Raw genomic sequence first — 20845 nt, forward strand, 5'->3', positions numbered from 1 at the left:
AAAAGTATGTCTTTACTACCTTTCTGGGCCTTGAACAATGTCTTTACTACCTTTGCTTCCTAAGTTTTACAGGTTTGGAACGTCATGATGGTAAGTAATGAATGACAGAATGTTTGGGTGAACTAACCCTTTAAGCTCTTTCACATAACAGATTTACATAAGTTCACAAGACAAAATAATAGCTGGATTTATAAAAATGACCCTGTTCAAAGGTTTACATACACTTGGTTCTTTAAAAAACAACAAATAATTGTTATGATTGTTAAAATTCTTAACATTTTGCAGATTCTGCAAGTTTTTGCTTTTATGACTTCAACTCTTTGAAATTATCTGTATTTTTGTCTTTTTTAAATGCCATGTACAGCACTTTAGTCCAACTGAAATCATATAATGGCTGGAAAACATTACACTTTGAAACCATTTTAACAGATTGAAGATAATCCACTTGCTGGCATTATAAATGGAGTTTACAAAGTGGAGTTTACCTAACACAGCAAACTAATGCAGAATCATGTTCTTAGGTGATACATGACAAATAAAAACATTATTGCTGTGTCCAAAAGGAGGATACTTCCCAACCATATAGTATGCGAAAAACAGTACGCCAAAAGAGTAGTATACCTTAATACATATGCTGCGTCCCAATTTGCTTACTATCTGTCCTGAATAGTAAATAAAAAATAAAATTACAAACATGGTGTGTGTGCGAGTCCGACAGTTAGGTAGAGAGGATTAGATAAAGGGGTTTGATTGATTAATTATCAATATCTAACAGTATCTAACTGCATTTGATGGACACTTTACTATCAGATGAGGCCACAGGAAATAATTTATGAATGGCAGTGAAACGACGCAACTGACGCTGGTAGGTCACATGACAGTAACAACATGGCAGACGTAGGCATACATACGAATTTCATTCATAATACCCATATTCATACTACTGTATAAAGAACATACTTTTTCAACGGTCACAAAGTAAATTCAAATTCAAATGTAGTCCTACTCAAGACAGTATGCGATTTTAGGCACAGCGTATGTGTTCTAAAATTAGCTCAAAATATCAAACTTGACTGATATCCTCCACCTGGATGGAATGATAGCCTGAAGCTAAAAACCTGAGACTGTGCTTATCATATACAATGTCATTTTCTGTGAAATCTGTCAACTGAAATCCAACACCTCCAGACTGCACAACGGGCCAAAAAGTATATTTAGGTCTGGTTTTTGCAATGTTGGACTAACAGACCTAGATAATGCGATTGTAACTCAGTTTCATCAAGGATGTATGGTTAATCGGCCCTAGGCGCTGTGCACATGCTCCGAAAGACAGAAGTGATGCTCAATGTCCTTAAAATATTCCATTACGTGTTGTCATGCATCTTTAGACAAACAGATGGAGACTGCAGCTCGACTAGACAAAAACCCACGGTAGCTCGATTCTAACTGCATCTAATCGGATTCTAACTTCTTGCAGGAGGGACATTATCCCAGCTCTCAGACAGCGGACAGACCCTCAGCGAGGACAGCGGTGTAGATATTGCTGAATCTGGACGTCTTAGTAAGGATAGCAGCCCACGTCCCGCCCGCACCAGAGCCCCACGGGATGGGCACGGAGCAGGAGAAACATCTGCCAAACCGGTGAGACCGAGAGCGAGAGAGAGAGATGGATGTGTGAGTGTTAATGACAGTGACAGAGGGATGGTATTAAAAGTGTGAATGAGAGTGAAAGAGTGTTGACAGAAGAGTGCAGTCACGTAAATCTGTTTCCTCCCCCTCCCTGTGTCTGAGCGTGCTTGACTTTTAACAATTAATTTTCTTTTTTTGGTACATACATTTTCTTTCGTTTTTCTGTTCTTTCATTGTTGACTCGTCCACTTCATCTCATCGCATATCACTGATCCAACAGATCTCTGAAAAACCAATCTCAGTGTGCTGAGTCAAGACACGTCCGTCTTCCTTTTGGTCGTCCTTTAGCTATATGCTTCTCGGCTTTCCTTGTAGCATAAGCTGTGTTGTTGTTCCTGTAGATTGAACTAATAGTGCTATCTGAGGACATTGCGGTTGGGCATAAGCCTCTTCCTGTGGCCTTATTTATGGCTGTCAGACACAAAGCAATGTCTATCATCAAAGCCGAATGTGTCTTTGCTTCCTATCTCTGTTCTCTTTCATTCTCTCTCCCTCTCTTTGATTTGCTACTTTCCTGTCTCTCTTCTCTCTCTCTCTCTCCCCCTCTCCCCATCTTTCCTGTCCTCTCTCTAATTTGTCTCTAAATCTACCTTTCAGCCAGGTCTGTTGGAGCCGACCTCCTCTCTAGTGAGGGTGGAAAAAAGCGGCAGCACTCTGGGCATCGCAATAGAAGGCGGGGCAAACACACGTCAGCCCCTCCCACGCATCGTTACTATACAAGTGAGTGGCCCATACAGTGTTCTATTATATACAGGGTTATATTATATTAAATAATATTTGGGGTCACTAAGATCATGATCCCCCTCACCTCTGAGAGCATAGAGAACTGCAAATATACACACGTACAGAGATGTGAATGTGACCGGAATAATTTATTCAGCCAATTAAAAAGTCTTTAATAAAAAAAAGGATTTGTGTAGCTTAAATATACAGAAAATTGATGAAAAATAACATTCAAAAGTTTCAATGTGCTTAAAATAAGTGTTTTTGATCAAAAATACAGTAAAAACAGTAATATTTTGAAATAATATTTTTACATATTTTCTATGGTTGCAAAGCTACATTTTCAGTATCATTACTCTAGTCTTCAGTGTCACATGATCCTTCAGAAATCATTCGTATATGCAGATTTGGTGCTCAAGAAACATTTCTTATTATTACCAACATTAATGTAACACAAGAGAATGAACCTCATTTGTTCTTGTGGAAGCTCAAACGTGCTGCGTAACACGAGAGTAAACCTCATTGGTTCTTGTGGAAGCTCAAACGTGATGCGTAACACGAGAATGAGCCTCATTGGTTCTTGCAGAAGCTCAAACGTGCTGCGTAACATGAGAATGAACCTCATTGGTTCTTGCGGAAGCTCAAACGTGTTGCACAACACGAGAATGAAGCTCTTTGGTTCTTGCGGAAGCTCAAACGTGCTTCGTAACACAAGAATGAACCTCATTGGTTCTTGCGGAGGCTCAAACGTGCTGCGTAACACGAGAATGAACCTCATTGGTTCTTGCGGAAGCTCAAACGTGCTGCGTAACACGAGAATGAAGCTCATTGGTTCTTGCGGAAGCTCAAACGTGCTTCGTAACACAAGAATGAACCTCATTGGTTCTTGCTGAAGCTCAAACGTGCTGCGTGACACAAGAATGAACCTCATTGGTTCTTGCGGAAGCTCAAACGTGCTGCATAACACGAGAATGAAGCTCATTGGTTCTTGCGGAAGCTCAAACGTGCTTCGTAACACAAGAATGAACCTCATTGGTTCTTGCTGAAGCTCAAACGTGCTGCGTGACACAAGAATGAACCTCATTGGTTCTCGCTGAAGCTCAAACGTGTTGCGTAACAGGAGAATGAAGCTCATTGGTTCTTGCGGAAGCTCAAACGTGCTTCGTAACACAAGAATGAACCTCATTGGTTCTTGCGGAGGCTCAAACATATTGCGTAACACAAGAATAAACCTCATTGGTTCTTGCGGAAGCTCAAACGTGCTGTGTAACACGAGAATGAACCTCATTGGTTCTTGCGGAAGCTCAAACTTGCTGCGTAACACGAGAATGAACCTCATTGGTTTTTGCGGACGTGCTGCGTAACACGAGAATTAACCTCATTGGTTCTTGCAGAGGCTCAAACATATTGCGTAACACAAGAATGAACCTCATTGGTTCTTGCGGACGTGCTGCGTAACACGAGAATGAACCTCATTGGTTCTTGCGGAAGCTCAAACGTGCTGCGTAACACGAGAATGAACCTCATTGGTTCTTGCGGAAGCTCAAACGTGCTTCGTAACATAAGAATGAACCTCATTGGTTCTTGCGGAAGCTCAAACGTGCTGCGTAACACGAGAATGAACCTCTTTGGTTCTTGCAGAAGCTCAAACGTGCTTCGTAACACAAGAATAAACCTCATTGGTTCTTGCGGAAGCTCAAACGTGCTGTGTAACACGAGAATGAACCTCATTGGTTCTTGCGGAAGCTCAAACTTGCTGCGTAACACGAGAATGAACCTCATTGGTTTTTGCGGACGTGCTGCGTAACACGAGAATTAACCTCATTGGTTCTTGCAGAGGCTCAAACATATTGCGTAACACAAGAATGAACCTCATTGGTTCTTGCGGACGTGCTGCGTAACACGAGAATGAACCTCATTGGTTCTTGCGGAAGCTCAAACGTGCTTCGTAACACAAGAATGAACCTCATTGGTTCTTGCTGAAGCTCAAACGTGCTGCGTGACACAAGAATGAACCTCATTGGTTCTTGCGGAAGCTCAAACGTGCTGCATAACACGAGAATGAAGCTCATTGGTTCTTGCGGAAGCTCAAACGTGCTTCGTAACACAAGAATGAACCTCATTGGTTCTTGCTGAAGCTCAAACGTGCTGCGTGACACAAGAATGAACCTCATTGGTTCTCGCTGAAGCTCAAACGTGTTGCGTAACAGGAGAATGAAGCTCATTGGTTCTTGCGGAAGCTCAAACGTGCTTCGTAACACAAGAATGAACCTCATTGGTTCTTGCGGAGGCTCAAACATATTGCGTAACACAAGAATAAACCTCATTGGTTCTTGCGGAAGCTCAAACGTGCTGTGTAACACGAGAATGAACCTCATTGGTTCTTGCGGAAGCTCAAACTTGCTGCGTAACACGAGAATGAACCTCATTGGTTTTTGCGGACGTGCTGCGTAACACGAGAATTAACCTCATTGGTTCTTGCAGAGGCTCAAACATATTGCGTAACACAAGAATGAACCTCATTGGTTCTTGCGGACGTGCTGCGTAACACGAGAATGAACCTCATTGGTTCTTGCGGAAGCTCAAACGTGCTGCGTAACACGAGAATGAACCTCATTGGTTCTTGCGGAAGCTCAAACGTGCTTCGTAACATAAGAATGAACCTCATTGGTTCTTGCGGAAGCTCAAACGTGCTGCGTAACACGAGAATGAACCTCTTTGGTTCTTGCAGAAGCTCAAACGTGCTTCGTAACACGAGAATGAACCTCATTGGTTCTTGCAGAAGCTCAAACGTGCTGCATAACACGAGAATGAAGCTCATTGGTTCTTGCGGAAGCTCAAACGTGCTGCATAACACGAGAATGAAGCTCATTGGTTCTTGCGGAAGCTCAAACGTGCTGCATAACACGAGAATGAAGCTCATTGGTTCTTGCAGAAGCTCAAACGTGCTTCGTAACACGAGAATGAAGCTCATTGGTTCTTGCGGAAGCTCAAACGTGCTTCGTAACACGAGAATGAACCTCATTGGTTCTTGCCGAAGCTCAAACGTGCTGCGTGAAACAAGAAGGAACCTCATTGGTTCTTGCGGAAGCTCAAACGTGTTGCGTAACACGAGAATGAACCTCATTGGTTCTTGCGAAAGCTCAAACATGCTTGAGCTTCCATTTACCACAACTGATGTGTGAGTTGATGAATGTTTATATGTGAATAAAATCCTAAATTCAATCTGTTCATCATATAAAGTGATTGTGTTTCTTCAGAAAATTTAGACTAAACCGCTAAATATTTATATGGATTAGTTTTACGATCTCTTTATGATTTTTTTTGATGCGTCAAAGTGGTAGTTGCTAGACTGTCAATGGAGGGACAGAAAGCTCTCAGATTTCATCAAAAAGATCTTTGTTTGTGTTCCGAAGATGAACGAAAGTCTTACAGGTTTGGAACGACATGAGGGTGAGTAATTAATGACAGTATTTACATTTTGGAGTGAACTATCCTTTTAACTAATCTTGCTCCGTTTGTGCTACACACAGTGACACCTCAAATTGTGAAGCTATGAGGAAAGATATGCTGGATAGTAAAACAGGAGCAAGGATATATAAGGACCAGAATATCATAGAAACTTGGTGGGCTTTTTTGACTGGGGTTAGTAAGCAACCACCCAGAAAACCCTAGCGACCCCATAGCAACATTTAAATTTCACATAAAAACAGGAGAGCACCTTGACAAACATCCTAGCAGCATGGCGATGGTTTTTGTATGGGTAAGCGCCACACATTTTCAATACTGAATCTGAGTATGAATCACAATAGTACCCTGTGGTTCTTCATATTGGGCGGCTGCCAGGTTTTACAGTTGATTATACAATTTCAAAACCCTCAGGTCTGAAGCCGGCACAGAGCCTGAGACAATGACAGGCATGAAATGAGTCCCAATCATGAGCTCACTGCCATCAGTCATATAAAGGTCTATAAGTGAATTAAATAATGAGCGCAGAAGCACAGCAGTACATGGACCTCCAATTGTGGGCCGGTGTAGAGCAGGAATTTGATGTTGATGTTTGATGCCATTGTGGCAGATTATTCCTGATTATGTCTTTCCTTTTACTAAAAATCTCAAGCACTCTGCTGAACAGGCTTGTGGGAATGCGTGCAGTTAGATGTGCAATTTGTAGACAGAGTTGATGATTTGTAAAAGGCTCTCTGTGTTTCTCTGTCCACCCACAAGTGGGTATGCGCTATATGCGACGCATAGGGGCGCAAAAGCGATGGTATGAAAAAAAATATATTTTATTTTCTATATGTAGCTGCTGTTGTGCGTTTCTAAATGGGCGGGCGTCTGATTGCGCATTGACACGTCAAAAGCGTGCGATTTGACAGCAAAACGCGCGTCCTTGACGCGTGAATTACCACAAAAACGTGCGTTCTTAACGTGCGCTTTGGGGTCAAGGACGTTTCTGCGTTTCCAATGGGTTTTTTATTAAAAAGCATGTCCTCGACGCGTGATTTGCTAGTTTTCCGTGACCCCAAACAGGCAGTGCAAACTTGTGTTTGAAGTATCCAAACAGACTAAAGAACGTGCTCTTTCCTTGGTGTTCTCAAAATTGCATGCTTAGGGAACACGTCTTATAAAGTAAAGTTACATATTGTTGACCATCTTTTTAAGTAATTACACTATTTACCACGATACATGACTGTTATAAGAATTAAATGAAGTCAGTATCAACAATATCCATCTTACCATTTATCAAAATCCACTTAGGCCTACACTGTAATTACAATTGCCTAAATACTGTAATGAGATTTTTAGATTTATGTTCTAAATATAATATTTCAATTATAGAAATCTGAAATTAATCCAGGCCTATGAAACCATAAACTGCCAGTATAGTTAGTGAGTGGATTCTAAAATCATTCAACTAATTCTTTCTAACCGACTGTTCAAAAACGGTGAATTATTCGAGAACGAAACCTATACTTTGTTTGAATCTATTTTTGTTGGAAAAATAGAGCAAAACTGTATAAAAAAACAACTTGTTGTTTATTGAACTGTTGTATAAAATTAATATCGCATTTTACAATCATGCTGATAAAGGCTACTCTGGAAAATAGCTCTCTTGCTCGTATGATATTGCTTATTTCATAATTTCCTCTTTAATTACTTTCAAACAAATGTTTATTTTTATGTTTGTTATTAGCCTATTTTTAATGAAATACAACAACAATAAAATAGTACAGTAGCCTAAAAAAACTTGCGTATATTAAACTTTTATTAAAAAATTAATAAGACGGATGACATAAAATAGCTATACTCGAATTATTACAAATAAATAAAAGATATTTGGAAATTCCCCTTTAAAACGGGGAACCCTCAGTTTGTGGTTTGTGTTTTTTTTATTTTATTAACAAAAGTGATCTTGTGCTTGTGCCTACGCTATCGTCCTGTCAATCATCTCGCTGGTTATGATTACAGTTACTGTAAAATTTGAATTCACCATCATCGGTTCCCATCCTCAGCCGATCTGCATGACAGTTTTTGCAATGACCATCAATACTAGATTAATGGGCAAGTGAAAAGGCGCCATGTTACAATTTAGTAGGAACTAAAGAGCGCTTTAGAATGTTTGGTAGCAACATTGTTAGTATTGGGCATCAAGAACCGGTTCCTACTTGGAATCGTTATAAAAATTCTGATTCGTTTCTTTATTTATCAATGGGGGGCGCCAAAATTGTTGCTGCATACCCCTCTGGCACTGGGTAGTTGCGTCCCTTGCTGTGAGAGACGAATCTGAAATAACAGTGCCATTGATTATCATTGATTTAGCAGCAAATCAGCTCCTTCTTAATAAAAGATTGATAGAAGAAGAGCAGGGGCAGGAGAACAGGAGAGACTGAGCAAAAAACGGAATATAAGAGATAGTGAAAGTAAGAAATAATTGAAAGCGTTTGAGAGATGAAGAAAGTGTGTCTGGGGAGGAGAGAAATGAGTGGGTTTTAATTCCCCGGCAGCAGGCGGTTCATCAGCGTCATAATGAAAATCCAACAACAAAAGCGGCCGTGGATTAGATAATGTGGTGCTCTTTTGTTTCAATCAATATCTGGCATTGAATGAAAGAAGACGGGGTGCTGTGAGATCTAAGTGGGTGACATTTTAGCATCCATTAGTTTACTACTTCCTGTTCCATAAGTGATGTCACTCTGAAGAAGGCTGACTCATGATCAGTAGTTACAGTCAAAGGATTAGAATCAAATTGCATTTATTTTTTCAAAAAATTTGCATTTACATTTTTTTATTTTTTATTCTATTTATCTGGTTTAATTAAATTTAAAAATCAAAAAGGATGTCTGATCAATTGTGTAACAAAACTGTAACAATTTATTACCATTTTAACAGCAGTATTGGGTAAGTTACTCTAAAAAAGTAATTAATTAATAGCTACTAGGGGTGTAACGGTACACAAAACCTCGGTTTTGAAGTCACGGTTCGGTACGGGTTCGGTACAGCAGTTTTACAAAATGGCTTTTTATTTATTTTTATTGGTTTACTGAAAAAAAAAAGTGTCTGTCCTTAAATCAATTAAATTATAACTAAAAGTGTTTTGAAGATATTGCTGTAAACTATATAGGGAGCCCTTCTTGCACATTAATATTAAAGGTTAACAACAGAGCCCAAACTATTAGCCTAAATTCAGTTGCTATTTATTTTTAGGTATAACAATCAACACTCTTAGTAGAACATAGTAGCTACTCAAACATGTAAACTTCACATAAGGCAGTTTTTGCAATAACTTCTAAATCTAATAATAAAATAGTTTTTTCGCCAATTCGTTGTTGAAATATAATCATTTATACACCGTGTCTGTCATTTTCATGACAGGTTTATTTAAACATACATTAAATAATTAAGACATCACTAACAGGTTAAGTAATGAATATAACGGCTAATATAGTGCATATAGTTAGTGAAAGAGTTGATTTCTCTAGTGAATAAAAATCTGTGGACACTGAACGACTGCCTGAGGTAAATGTGATGCTACATGACATTGTTTAGTTTACAAGCAGTTATATTGACGTCTTTCCGCCGTTGAAACACTGATCGAGCGAATACACAGCATATAATACCTGACAGTAAGTTTTAATGTACCTTCAGATGTTCATTCATGTTTATTCTTTAGGAAGAGATGATTGATCGCGTTCATGTGCGCGTCGCGCAGCCGCTTGAACTGTGTTCAGTCAGTCACGCCAAATTAAAGAGCGTCAAAACGGCATTTATCGTTTGTATTTCGTTATAAAGTGGACTGAATACTTAATATGTTCGTGTGGGAACTCGGATTGAAGTGTGTTCCGCGCTTAAAACAAGACTGTTAACTGTTAAAGATTGTTTTCAGAAACCATTCGGTACACGCGTGCACCGAACCGAAAGCCCGTACCGAAACGGTTCGGTACGAATACGTGTACCGTTACACCCCTAATAGCTACTAATAACATTTTCAACGGTGTAATTAGATTACTGTATAATTACTCTCTCAAAAGTATTGCATTACTTATTACTTTCTGATTCCTTTATCAACCTCAACTAGTTGAACAATACAAGGATAGATGATAATTCTTTCAAATAAACAACCAAAAATTATTTATACCATTATTGTTTTATATCAAATTGTTCTGTAGTCTAGAGTAATCCCTTACTTTACTTTTTCAAGGGAAAAGTCATTTACAGTAATTCATTACTAGTAATGCATTTACACCCAACATTGTTTAACAGTAATATTGTTCTGTTAAAGGTCCCATGGCATGGCATTTTTCTATTATTTTATAATGTTTCCTGAGGTGTACTTATATTGTTAGTATGATTTTTACATCATAAAATGTCATAATTTAGAAATAAAAGGCATTTTTTTCCTATACTGCTGTTTGACCTGTGGCTGAATGCCCTGTTTCAAGAGGGGTGTCTGCTGTGAGACTTCAGTAAAAATGCCCACTGTTGTGATTGGCTGACATCTTTGCATTTGATATGAGCGGAGGAGGCGTGGTTTAACGAGGTCTACGAGGCACGAGCTGCTGCCAGAGAGACGGATGGACCTGAGTTCACTTCACATCAGTTCTGTCAGTCTCAGTTCAGTGAACTGTTTTAGTTACAGCATATACTTCAGGTTATTAGTCTATTTCTAGTCGGAGGGGCTGTCACTCATGTCAGAAAGTTAGTAACTTTAGTAAATTATGGATCAGCGCTGACTGGAGACGCGAACCGTTTAGAACGATTCAGTCCGATTTGGTGAACTGATTCGGTTCACTAAAAAGAACCGGTTCAAAAGAAAGATCGTTGCGAACCGGACATCACTAATGTACCAGAGACTGAGCTCAGCGATTGCTAACAAAGTTATTTATAGTAACTACTGAGTTATGAGAGCGCTGTCAGTCAGCGCGAGTTTATTGTGTTTGTATTTGAGAGTTCTGAATAAACACAAGTCCCAGTCACACCGAGTCCGTCTTCATCATTATTACCAACTTTGTAACACATGCAAAGTACCATTACAGCGAGATGAACGAGTTACGAGTAAGTGTTGATAATAGCATTATTTTTAGATATGTTCCTATCATATGGAACGCGTCAGTGACGCGCATTGAGTACACAGCGCAAACAAAGACACAACAGCATTAATCGAATGTAATCCAGTTTATTGTGGGAATAGCTGGCTAGCCTAGCCCAGATACCCTCACGCTTACCCCCCTTCTGCTTAATCTCGCGCCGCGTTTGGTGCCTCCGCTGTGGGCCAGATGCAGTTCTGGGGGTCGGGGATGTTGAAGGCCGACCCGTCAGTGCAGCCCGCGCCTCTGCGTGTGTGAGGTTTATCTCTAAAGTGAGTCTGCTGATGTTGAGCAGAAACGACTGTATGCACATTGTAGAACAGATAGACGCAACGAGGACGTACAAAAACACTGACTCACAAGATAGAAAACACGAAAACACTGTTCTGTCGGGAGAGAGAGAAGCCGCTGCGTGTGCACGAATAATAAATAATTAGCTACACATCAGAAATCACTGATCACAGATCAGAAGGAACTGAAAAAATACTTCTGTTTTCATTTGTACATCCAAACACTGAGAAACTGCCAGCATTCACTCGTTCACAAGCAATGATCTCTCGAGCGCTTGCATGGGTGTGCAGATTCTCTGGGTGGAGGAAAGGGAGGTAACCGTTCCTGCTTGGACGTCAAACCAGGAGACTTCAGGATTGGCTCGTCTGGCCTGTCATTTTCTCAAAGGCAGAGAAAGACAGCCAGAACTCGGGTTTACACCGATCAACATTTCTATCCACTTGGGGACAATATTCAGGCTAGGGGAAATCATATTAATGTTGAAAAACCTCATAAAATGAAAATTTCATGCCATGGGACCTTTAAGTGTTTTTTTTTTTAATTCTATGTTGTGTTTTTATTTTTCTGGATCCTGTGGCTTATGATTTAATATTAATTTATTATCAAATACACAGTAATCAAGTGAATGCATAAAAAAACTTTAACAATTTAATTAATCTTTTACAACTGATTTTTTTTTTTTTGCAAACAAAGCACTGCACAATAGAAGTTTACACTAGGGATGGATTTTTCGGTCCCATACCTGCCTGCTCCCGCAGGATTCTGTTCCGCTCCCGCAAAAATATACTTCACCTTCTCCCGCTCATGTGGGAAACATTCATGTTTTGTCCCGCTCCTGCACGCAAAAGCCTGCATAAATAGATTTTTTTCCATGAAATAGTTTCAAGTGATTTAACCTAAAAGCAAGCACGTCCATGGTTTGGCAAATAATAGATGCTATTCACACTAAGTGGACACAGCAATAGATTCTATTTACACTGTGTAAATACCAACTAGATTCTATTTACACTAAGTGAAAATAACATTTTCTTAGCGATTAGATAATATTAACACAAAGTGCAAGTGAAAATAGTGATGTATTCTATTTACACCATGTAAAAATAGCAGTTATTTGCAATATGTGTAAATAGTAGCCTAATTAGATTCTGTTTATACTTTATTTTGACAGATACATACTATTTGCACCTCAGTATTGTTGTACATTAACAGGATGCGATAATAACAGTGTAAATGATTATATTTATTAAAATTATTAAATGGATGCTGCCTTAATGGGACAATAAAAGCCCTCCCTACACCTACCCCTAACCCTACCCAATAAATACTTTTGATTATTAAACATTTTTTTAGGCACTTAATTTCCACTTTTAGAACATTTTCTTCATTTTTATTGAAAGTAAATGCCTTTCCGATGTGATATGTGATGGGAAAAGGGAGAAGAGTGAGCTCGGCCAAAGGCGGATTCGAACCCGGGTCAATCACGTCAAAACCATCCTTGAGCCTTCCACTCTACTGACTACGCCACTGAAGTACATTTGAAATACATACGTCTTTTTTATCTTGTTTGGCCCAACCAGGCATTGTTAGGCAGAGCTAGTGCAAATAGCACTTCCCAACAAGGCACGCTATTTGCACTTGGTGTAAATAGACACTCTGTAATTGGCAACTCGGACGTTTTGAGCGGTGAGTGTATTCTATCTTAAATGCATTTGATTGCCCATTGCGTTCAAGAAATCAATATATACTGTATGTCTGTGATTTGCTACATTGCACAACGCTGCAAAAACATGTTATAAATAAAAACTGCCTATGCTTGCACCTGTAAATCGTTATTATTTTGCTTTAGTTGTTCTTGTTGCTTATGTGCAATAGATGAATTACAATTTAGAGTTTTATTTTTAGATATTTCTATTTAGCGGGAGTCCCGCAAATCATTTTATTCTCCCGCAACTATTAACCCCCTCGGGTCAGCGGTCGCGCCAGCGCGATCAGTCTTTCTTATCAGTGCCCAAGAGACTCAAATAACTCTGTCGTTTTTTTATCATTGTTATACATCATAATCTGTTAAGTTTCAATTTTTTTGTGTACAGTCACAATAAAAACAAAATGTTTTGCTTTTTGCAAAATAAAGAAAACAAACATGATGCGCGATCTGCAGCCTCTCTGTCATAGACGTTCATTCAGATAGTCTTCAGAAAAGGAACTCTAGCTTAGTGAATACTTGTCTCCCGAACATGAGACATATGTCTAAAGAAACGCTGAAATGTCAGGTTTTAAACAATGTAAACCAAATCGAAAACAAATATTCTGTGTTTATTTAATCTGTTTGAAAAGCGATAGATGTCAGTCACCCGCGAGCCACTTCATTATCCGCTAATGCGACCACGCCCACGGATCGCACATTCTATTGAGATTCATATACTGACGATCCAGAGTCCGCGCCCACACATCAACTCATACAAACGCATCTAGTGAATCGCTGTAACGTTACTTCAGCTACATCGTTTTGAGAAGTGTTGAGCAATAATCCTGGATTTATTCTCCTCATGAAAAGCTGTTCATTTCTAAGAGCAAAGGATTCCGCCGCTGATTGTAAGGTCAGTTTATTCTGTTAGCATCTGTGAATATTAAATGCAAAAAGACTGTTTAAATATGAATCCTTTGCAACGTTAAATGTCATACACGCAAGACTGTTTAGACAAGATTTATTTGGCTTGGTTTGGACAGATTATAACGTGTTTATTGTAAAAGAGCCTAGTGTCACATCAATAAAGCTTTTATTCGAAAATGTCTGCTCATATGCTATAAATATAGTACCAGTCAAACATATTTTGCTTCCTATTGATGTTTAAAAATGATAGCCTAATGGTTTTTTTTGTTTTGTTTTGTTTTATTTAATATCAAAGTTTGTCAGAAATGATTCTGGAGTTTTGTTTTGTAGAAAGTGATTTTTTGTTTTGTTTTGTAGAAAGTGAATTGCTTTCTTTAAAGGGAATTTTGTTTTGTATAATTTGTATCTTAATTTTAATTATTTATTATTTATTTTTTTAGCATGAGACTACTTTCAAAAACATAAAAAATAGTACAAAAATGTTTTTTTAAAAATGCTCTTCTTAGTAATTTTTGTCTTGTTTCTAGTCTAAATATTTAAATCAAGATGCATTTACTAGATAAGTACAATTTCAACTAAATAAGAAGAGCGTTGTTTTGCTCTCTCAGTCAGGTATGAAGCCAATTCATTATGCAGGTCATTATGTGGTCTATTGTTATCTCAGGTGTTATCTCATCATTATTCATTAGCAATCACGCCTCCTCGCATACTGGCTTTGTGAAGAAAAACTGTCTTACAAATTTTAAATCCGTGTATTGTTTTATGTGAAGGAGTAGGCTCAATGATTCTCACATCAGTTTGAAGCAAAAACTCTAGGCAAAAACACCCATTAGTCAAAAGTCTTGTGAACACATATCTATTGTGTGTTTTGAGGCCTTTATTTTAAAAAAATTTTTTTAGTTTTTTCAAAAAATCATGCATAAACATTTTTCTCTCAAAAATACAAGCATGTACATACATGTTGCTTAGATATTATGGTAGCCCAGTTTTTGCTGAATACAGTGTAATTACACTTTTGCCATTAATGTGTTTATAAGCAACTGAAAAAAGCACAAATGTAAGAGCATGTCAACTTCTAAAGGGCCCCAAAACAGCTCAGACTCCTTGGGGTTAATATTATTAGTGTTATTACTTTAAAAAGTACATTGTACTGTTAAAAAAATAATATATTTGTCATAATTCCTTCAAGTTAGACCAAACTTCCGACAATATTATTATCAAATGAAATGGTGAAATGGTTAATTTTTAATAAACACTGATCCCTTTAAAATTCACAAAGGTTTTGCAGAGTTTTTGGGTAGGTCTAGATTGAAGTGACCAGAGAGCAGTGGCAGCTAAGTCTGAATGTATGAGGCACAATCAGTATCCCCTTCAGATACGTTTACTTAGATGAACAATGTGCCACGCTGGGTTTTCAGCAAATTATCAATCAGTTCTCCACCTGGGATCACCCAGTGATTAATTGATATAGTAGTTTAATTTTCAACACCGCTGATTACATCCTTTGAAATGCACAAACAAATGGCGTAGATTCAACCTAAATTCTATTTTCACTTTCTATTCAGAGCCTAATCTAATCTAATACCAGCCACACCAAACTGTGTGGGACTGTAACCGTATTTCAAACTAAAATAGACTGACTGACAACCGACCTTAGCTTCTGTAAACGCAACCCTAACCCTATCTCTCATTCTCTTTCCCACAGAGAGGTGGTTCGGCTCATAACTGTGGCCAGCTAAAGGTGGGTCAGGTAATCCTAGAGGTGAATGGAGTGTCTCTCAGAGGAAAGGAACATCGGGAAGCTGCACGTCTCATCGCGGAGGCCTTTAAAACCAAAGAGAAGGACTACATTGACTTCTTGATCACAGAGTTCAACGTGGCTCTATAGGACCGTATGAGTCCCATGGTGTTGACTGCAGAAATGGAATAAAAAGCACTGGGACATACCACGATCATGATACTGTTACATGGTACACTTCAGCTCATCCTCTTCTGTGATGTTTTGAAACCAGTCACTGTTTGAAAGGCCAACCCCATGTAGACCTTTCCAACGGCAAATGCCAGGGTCAAGCAAAAGTTCAGTCTGTTCTGGTCGGTTTGTTTTAGATGATGGGACCATCTTTTCAGTTGGCTTATTCTTTGAGTTTCTATAATGAAATTTGGTCACGTGACCGCAATATGGCAAGAGACTCTACATCAAGCTTGGATCTGTGTAGTGTTTTTGATACACGATATGACGTCATGTCCTGGTGTGAGAGTCTGTGTGAACTGGAAATCATCATTGGTTTTTTTTTTAAAGTCATAGCTATTTTATAAGAAATATGTGCAAATGGATAAAATGTGTTTAAAATATATGTAAAGTTAAAGAGGTGGACATAACTACTGATTCTAGTAAATAGTGACTAACTCTATATAAATTTGAACTAAAGTGCTCCTCGCTACAGTTTGCTGTGAGCAGAAGTGCTGAAACATCTGTCATCTGCCTTTTTTTTAAACTAGTCAGCCGGTTTCAATATTTGATTGTTGTTTGTGCTGTTTTGCAGGGGGGTGGGGGGGGGTTCGTTATGCAGTAATTACTAAACCATGGCAATCAGTCATTAGGACAGAAATGCTTGAGTCCTTAGAGACAGCTACTCTGTTCAAATACCTAGTGAGCTGCCTACATATACAGCATTTTAAGACAGCATAGACACTTCTGTGAAGAGAAGAGCTTGTTATGGCCAGATTTTAAGGAAGCAACACGTGCATCACGGCTCGACTGTAAGGATTGCTCACTGTCCCATATCTTTCAAAAATTTGGCATCATATATATTTCATGTTTTTCAAAGAAGTCTCCTATACTCACTAAGGCTGCATTTATTTGATCAAAGATGGAGTAAAAACTGTAATATTGTGAAATATTATTACAATTTAAAATATATATTTTTTCTTATTTAATATATTATACATATTACATTTGATATAAAATGTTATTTATTCCTGTGATGGCAAAGCTAAATTTTCAGCATCATTACTCCATGATCCTTCAGAAATCATTCTAATATGCCGATTTGCTGCTCAAGAAACATTTATTATTATTATCAATGTTGAAAATAGTTGTGCTGCTTAATATTTTTATGATAATGGAAAGTTATTTTGATAACAATGTAAAAATATTTGTCACTTCTGATTCATTTTAATGCATCATGTTGTTAATTATTTCAAACACAAAAATCTTACTGATCCCCAACTTTTGAATAGTAGTGTATATCATTATTTTCAAGTAAAATTGTATTTAAATGTATGGCTGTCTTAGCATTTCCTGTATAATTATATTAACTGTATAATTTCTAGTTATTATTACCATTTTTTGTAAAAAATAGTGTATGATGAAAATGTTTTTATAATAAATGATATATTTTATTTTTTATCATTTTAAATGCGTATTAAATTTAAACATTATATAAAATTAATTATAAAAGTAAATATAAAAATTATACACACACTACCATTCAAAAGTTTTTGATCTGTAGGGATCATTTAAAGGGATACTCAAAAATATGCGTAACCAAACACACGCATTCTTCAAAATATCTTCTTTTGCGTTCAGCAGAACAAAGAAACTCATACAGGTTTGGAACAACTTGAGGGTGAGGAAATGATGACAGAATTTTCATTTTTGGATGAACTGTCCCAAGTTTTAGGATGCCTCCTATATAGGCCACAGACAGCAAGGCAGCTCACTAGGTTTTGGGAAGAGCCTTTGACAACATGCCAGCATTGTGGTGAGTCTCAGAAAGACAAATCCTTTCAGATTTATTTAGATGGAGCGAGAAAATGAGGAGACGCTTTATCCAGTTATGAGGCGAAGCAGGAACTTGACATTGCAATCAGAGACGAGCAGCCATCGAAACTAATGAAAAGTTTAGATCTTTCGAGAGGGGTCTAATTGATGCAATGAGACTGGGAAAAAAATGATCAGACTGGGAAGATGTGGCGACACAAAGCAACAATGTGTCAGTCATATTATATAAGAGGGAACAAGTGGGAGAGGAAATTGAGAAATGGTGTTATTGTAATGTGCGTGTGAGTGTGTCTGACTATGAATGCAGAGGTAGAGTGTGAAACAGTCCCACAGAGCTGAGGTGTGTGCGTGTGCGTGTGTCTGAGAGAGAGAGAGAGAGAGAGAGAGAGAGAGAGAGAGAGAGAGAGAGAGAGAGAGAGAGAGAGAGAGAGAGAGAGAGAGAGAGATCTACTTGAAGCTTTGAAATATTGACTATATGTGCAAGCACAGGACTGCTCATTCCCACCTGCCCACCTTCTCTAATATGACAGTCCACTTAGATCACATGCGCCGCCATTTTCACTCCTCTACAAACCCTCACACTGTGTGTTGCTTGTTAGATTCAGACATTTGAACAGTGTATATATGGTATATCTATATATTTTAGGTAAATTATTTGTAAAAAAAAAACAAAAACAAAAAAAAACAAAGATAATCTCGAGAAGATAATATCATCTTGAAATCCTTTCCTTTGTGTCACCAAGGTTCTCAGTGGAAAGACATGCAGGCAAGTCTGAATGACTATGTGTTGCATAACAAACCTAATGAATTTGCTGCTCCGATTTGATCTCTTGTTTGTTTTGCTTATTGCATATTCGTTTTATCCTCATCTCTTTTACTTCCCCCGGTTGGGTATGTGCACTTGAATAAGTCATCTGAATGCAGTAAAGCATTTATCCAATGAAATCTTCTTCCTTTATACCTCAGTTCTGCACACACCTGTCTGACAGCATTAGGAATGACATGTACTCTTTTGTCAAAGCATTTCTTCAGTGCTCATCCCACGGAGAACGTTCATGGCAAAGTCCTGAATGCACAAAGGTATCAGTATGAAAGGTATCCGAGGAGAGCGAGAGGGTCTTTCCATTTCCATCTCATTCCACCGATACAGCTCTTCATATGGAGATCAGTCCTGCACACGTGTGGAGCTGCTGTGTTTTTTCATAGGTGGATGGAAACACAGATCAAAGAACAAAGCACGTCTGACCGTACCGACCTTCAGATGCATATAAACATTCTCAAACAGAATCTATAAACAGCCCCCAAACAGAATCAAGATTGCATGTTCAGGATTCGGCCTCAGTCTTAAAAAATAAAAAGATGCTTATTCAGTCAAAGTAGCTTTTTTATTTTCTGTCCTCAGCGAGGTTCACCGTTTTTGTAAACATGTTAACAAAATTTGGTAACTGTAAAAGTACATTTAAGTGTTATTATCACTAACTACTGTTCAAGTAATTGCTGAAAGCTGAAATAAAATAAAACATTTTGAGAAATTGTAATAAAGCTGAAATAAAATATAATATTAGATGAAAAAAATAAATGTACTAAAAATTAAAAACAAAGCTTAAAAAACTAATAAAAAAATAACAAAAGCACATAAAATTAGCTACTAAAATAAAAAAGAATAAAATATAAAAATAAAAGCTAAAATAATAAATACTATAATATTATTGATTCTTGAGATAAGGGACAAAACATGTTTTAAAATGTAAAAAATAAAAACTAACATTACATTATTAAAAATAGGTATTTTGTAGACAACGGTCTCAGATAATGAACGATATAAGGGAACAGGTTTTTTTTCTAAATTATTATTATTTTTAATTATATTTATTCAGTCCATAACTTAATTTGTGTCACTCTGTCAGACACTAAAAAGCATGCTAATTTAATTTAATCTATCCAAAAACAAAGTAAAATCTTCAATTATGTAATACTGGTGTTCAGTAAAGGATCTAAACCATAAAAAAAAACTCTGAAAAATGCTGGGTTAAAAATAACCCAAGTTGGGTTGAAAATGGACTAACCCAGCAATTGGGTTGTTTTAACCCGGCGATTGGGTTGTTTTAAGCAAACATTTAACCCAACTGCTGGGTTAAAACAACCCAAATGCTGGATTAAAACAACCCAATTGCTGGGTTAGTCCATTTTCAACCCAACTTGGGTTATTTTTAACCCAGCATTTTTTCATCATGTAGTTCCATTGATGTTTTAACATTTTTACACAATAAATTGAAAAAAGAATAAGACATTTCTTTCAAAAATTAACAAAAACCTTCACCTGACGGTGTAAAATACTGATGGAGTTGACAAAGGTTGAGCTGAGACCAAATATACATTTTATGTAAATAGAATCATGAAACATCATTAGAATAATTCCCCATATGCAAAAATGTAACTTATTAAATCACATTATACAGACTTTTTGAGAGCATTTGTCAACTATCAGACATAAAACCTGACAGAGTTGACTAAATGTATGTTTTTCCACCTTAATCACGTGTTGTACAGTGGAGCAATTTAGTTTTTTTCCTCTGTTGTAGCTGCCTTAATAAACATTTCAAAATGGCAAGATTTATCCCACAACTATTTACAGAAACTATTACATGCGATGACGAAGTTAAGGCTATGACCGCAGAGACTTCAATATTGTGTGCTTAAAATATTATAAAATCTATAACTTTCAGGACTATGTGTCCTACTATGAGATCCACAATGAGCAGGAAATAGAAAGTGCTCCGAGTTAAAGCTGCCCATGACACTGCCTGATTTATTCAGAATGATAAAAAATCCTGACGGAGTTGACGCAAAGTGAGAACACAACTTTTAGAGCTATTTTTTTTAATGGAAAATATCATTCAATATTTACTTGTTGTATTGTTTGATATCCTAAAGAGTTCTGCCTTTAAATGTAACAGTTTTTTTTTGGTATTTTTAAACACTTTGTTTGGCAGTTTTACATTGGGACCTCATGCTGAGGACAGGTTAAATTACATGTGTTTCCAAGTATAAAGTGTGCTTTTAAAATAATACTAAAGAAATGATTTAAAAGAATAAGCAATAAATGGCCTGAGTATACACATTTCCCTTAGATGTAACTTTTAAAAAAAAAATTGTGTT

General features: G+C 37.5%; 1 protein-coding gene across 1 annotated transcript in view; it reads left to right on the plus strand.

Annotated features, from left to right (window-relative positions):
* whrna (whirlin a) overlaps positions 1-16413 on the plus strand; it is a 166656-nt gene extending 150243 nt beyond the window's left edge. Inside the window, exons 11-13 of the mRNA XM_079835334.1 lie at positions 1478-1641; positions 2287-2409; positions 15608-16413. Coding sequence (XP_079691460.1) covers positions 1478-1641; positions 2287-2409; positions 15608-15790 — 470 coding nt within the window. The 3' untranslated portion in view covers positions 15791-16413. The remainder of the gene's footprint in view (positions 1-1477; positions 1642-2286; positions 2410-15607) is intronic.
* The last annotated feature ends 4432 nt before the right edge of the window (positions 16414-20845 follow it).

The sequence above is a fragment of the Gobio gobio genome (assembly GCF_949357685.1).
Source record: "Gobio gobio genome assembly, chromosome: 14".
Taxonomy (NCBI): Eukaryota; Metazoa; Chordata; class Actinopteri; order Cypriniformes; family Gobionidae; genus Gobio; species Gobio gobio.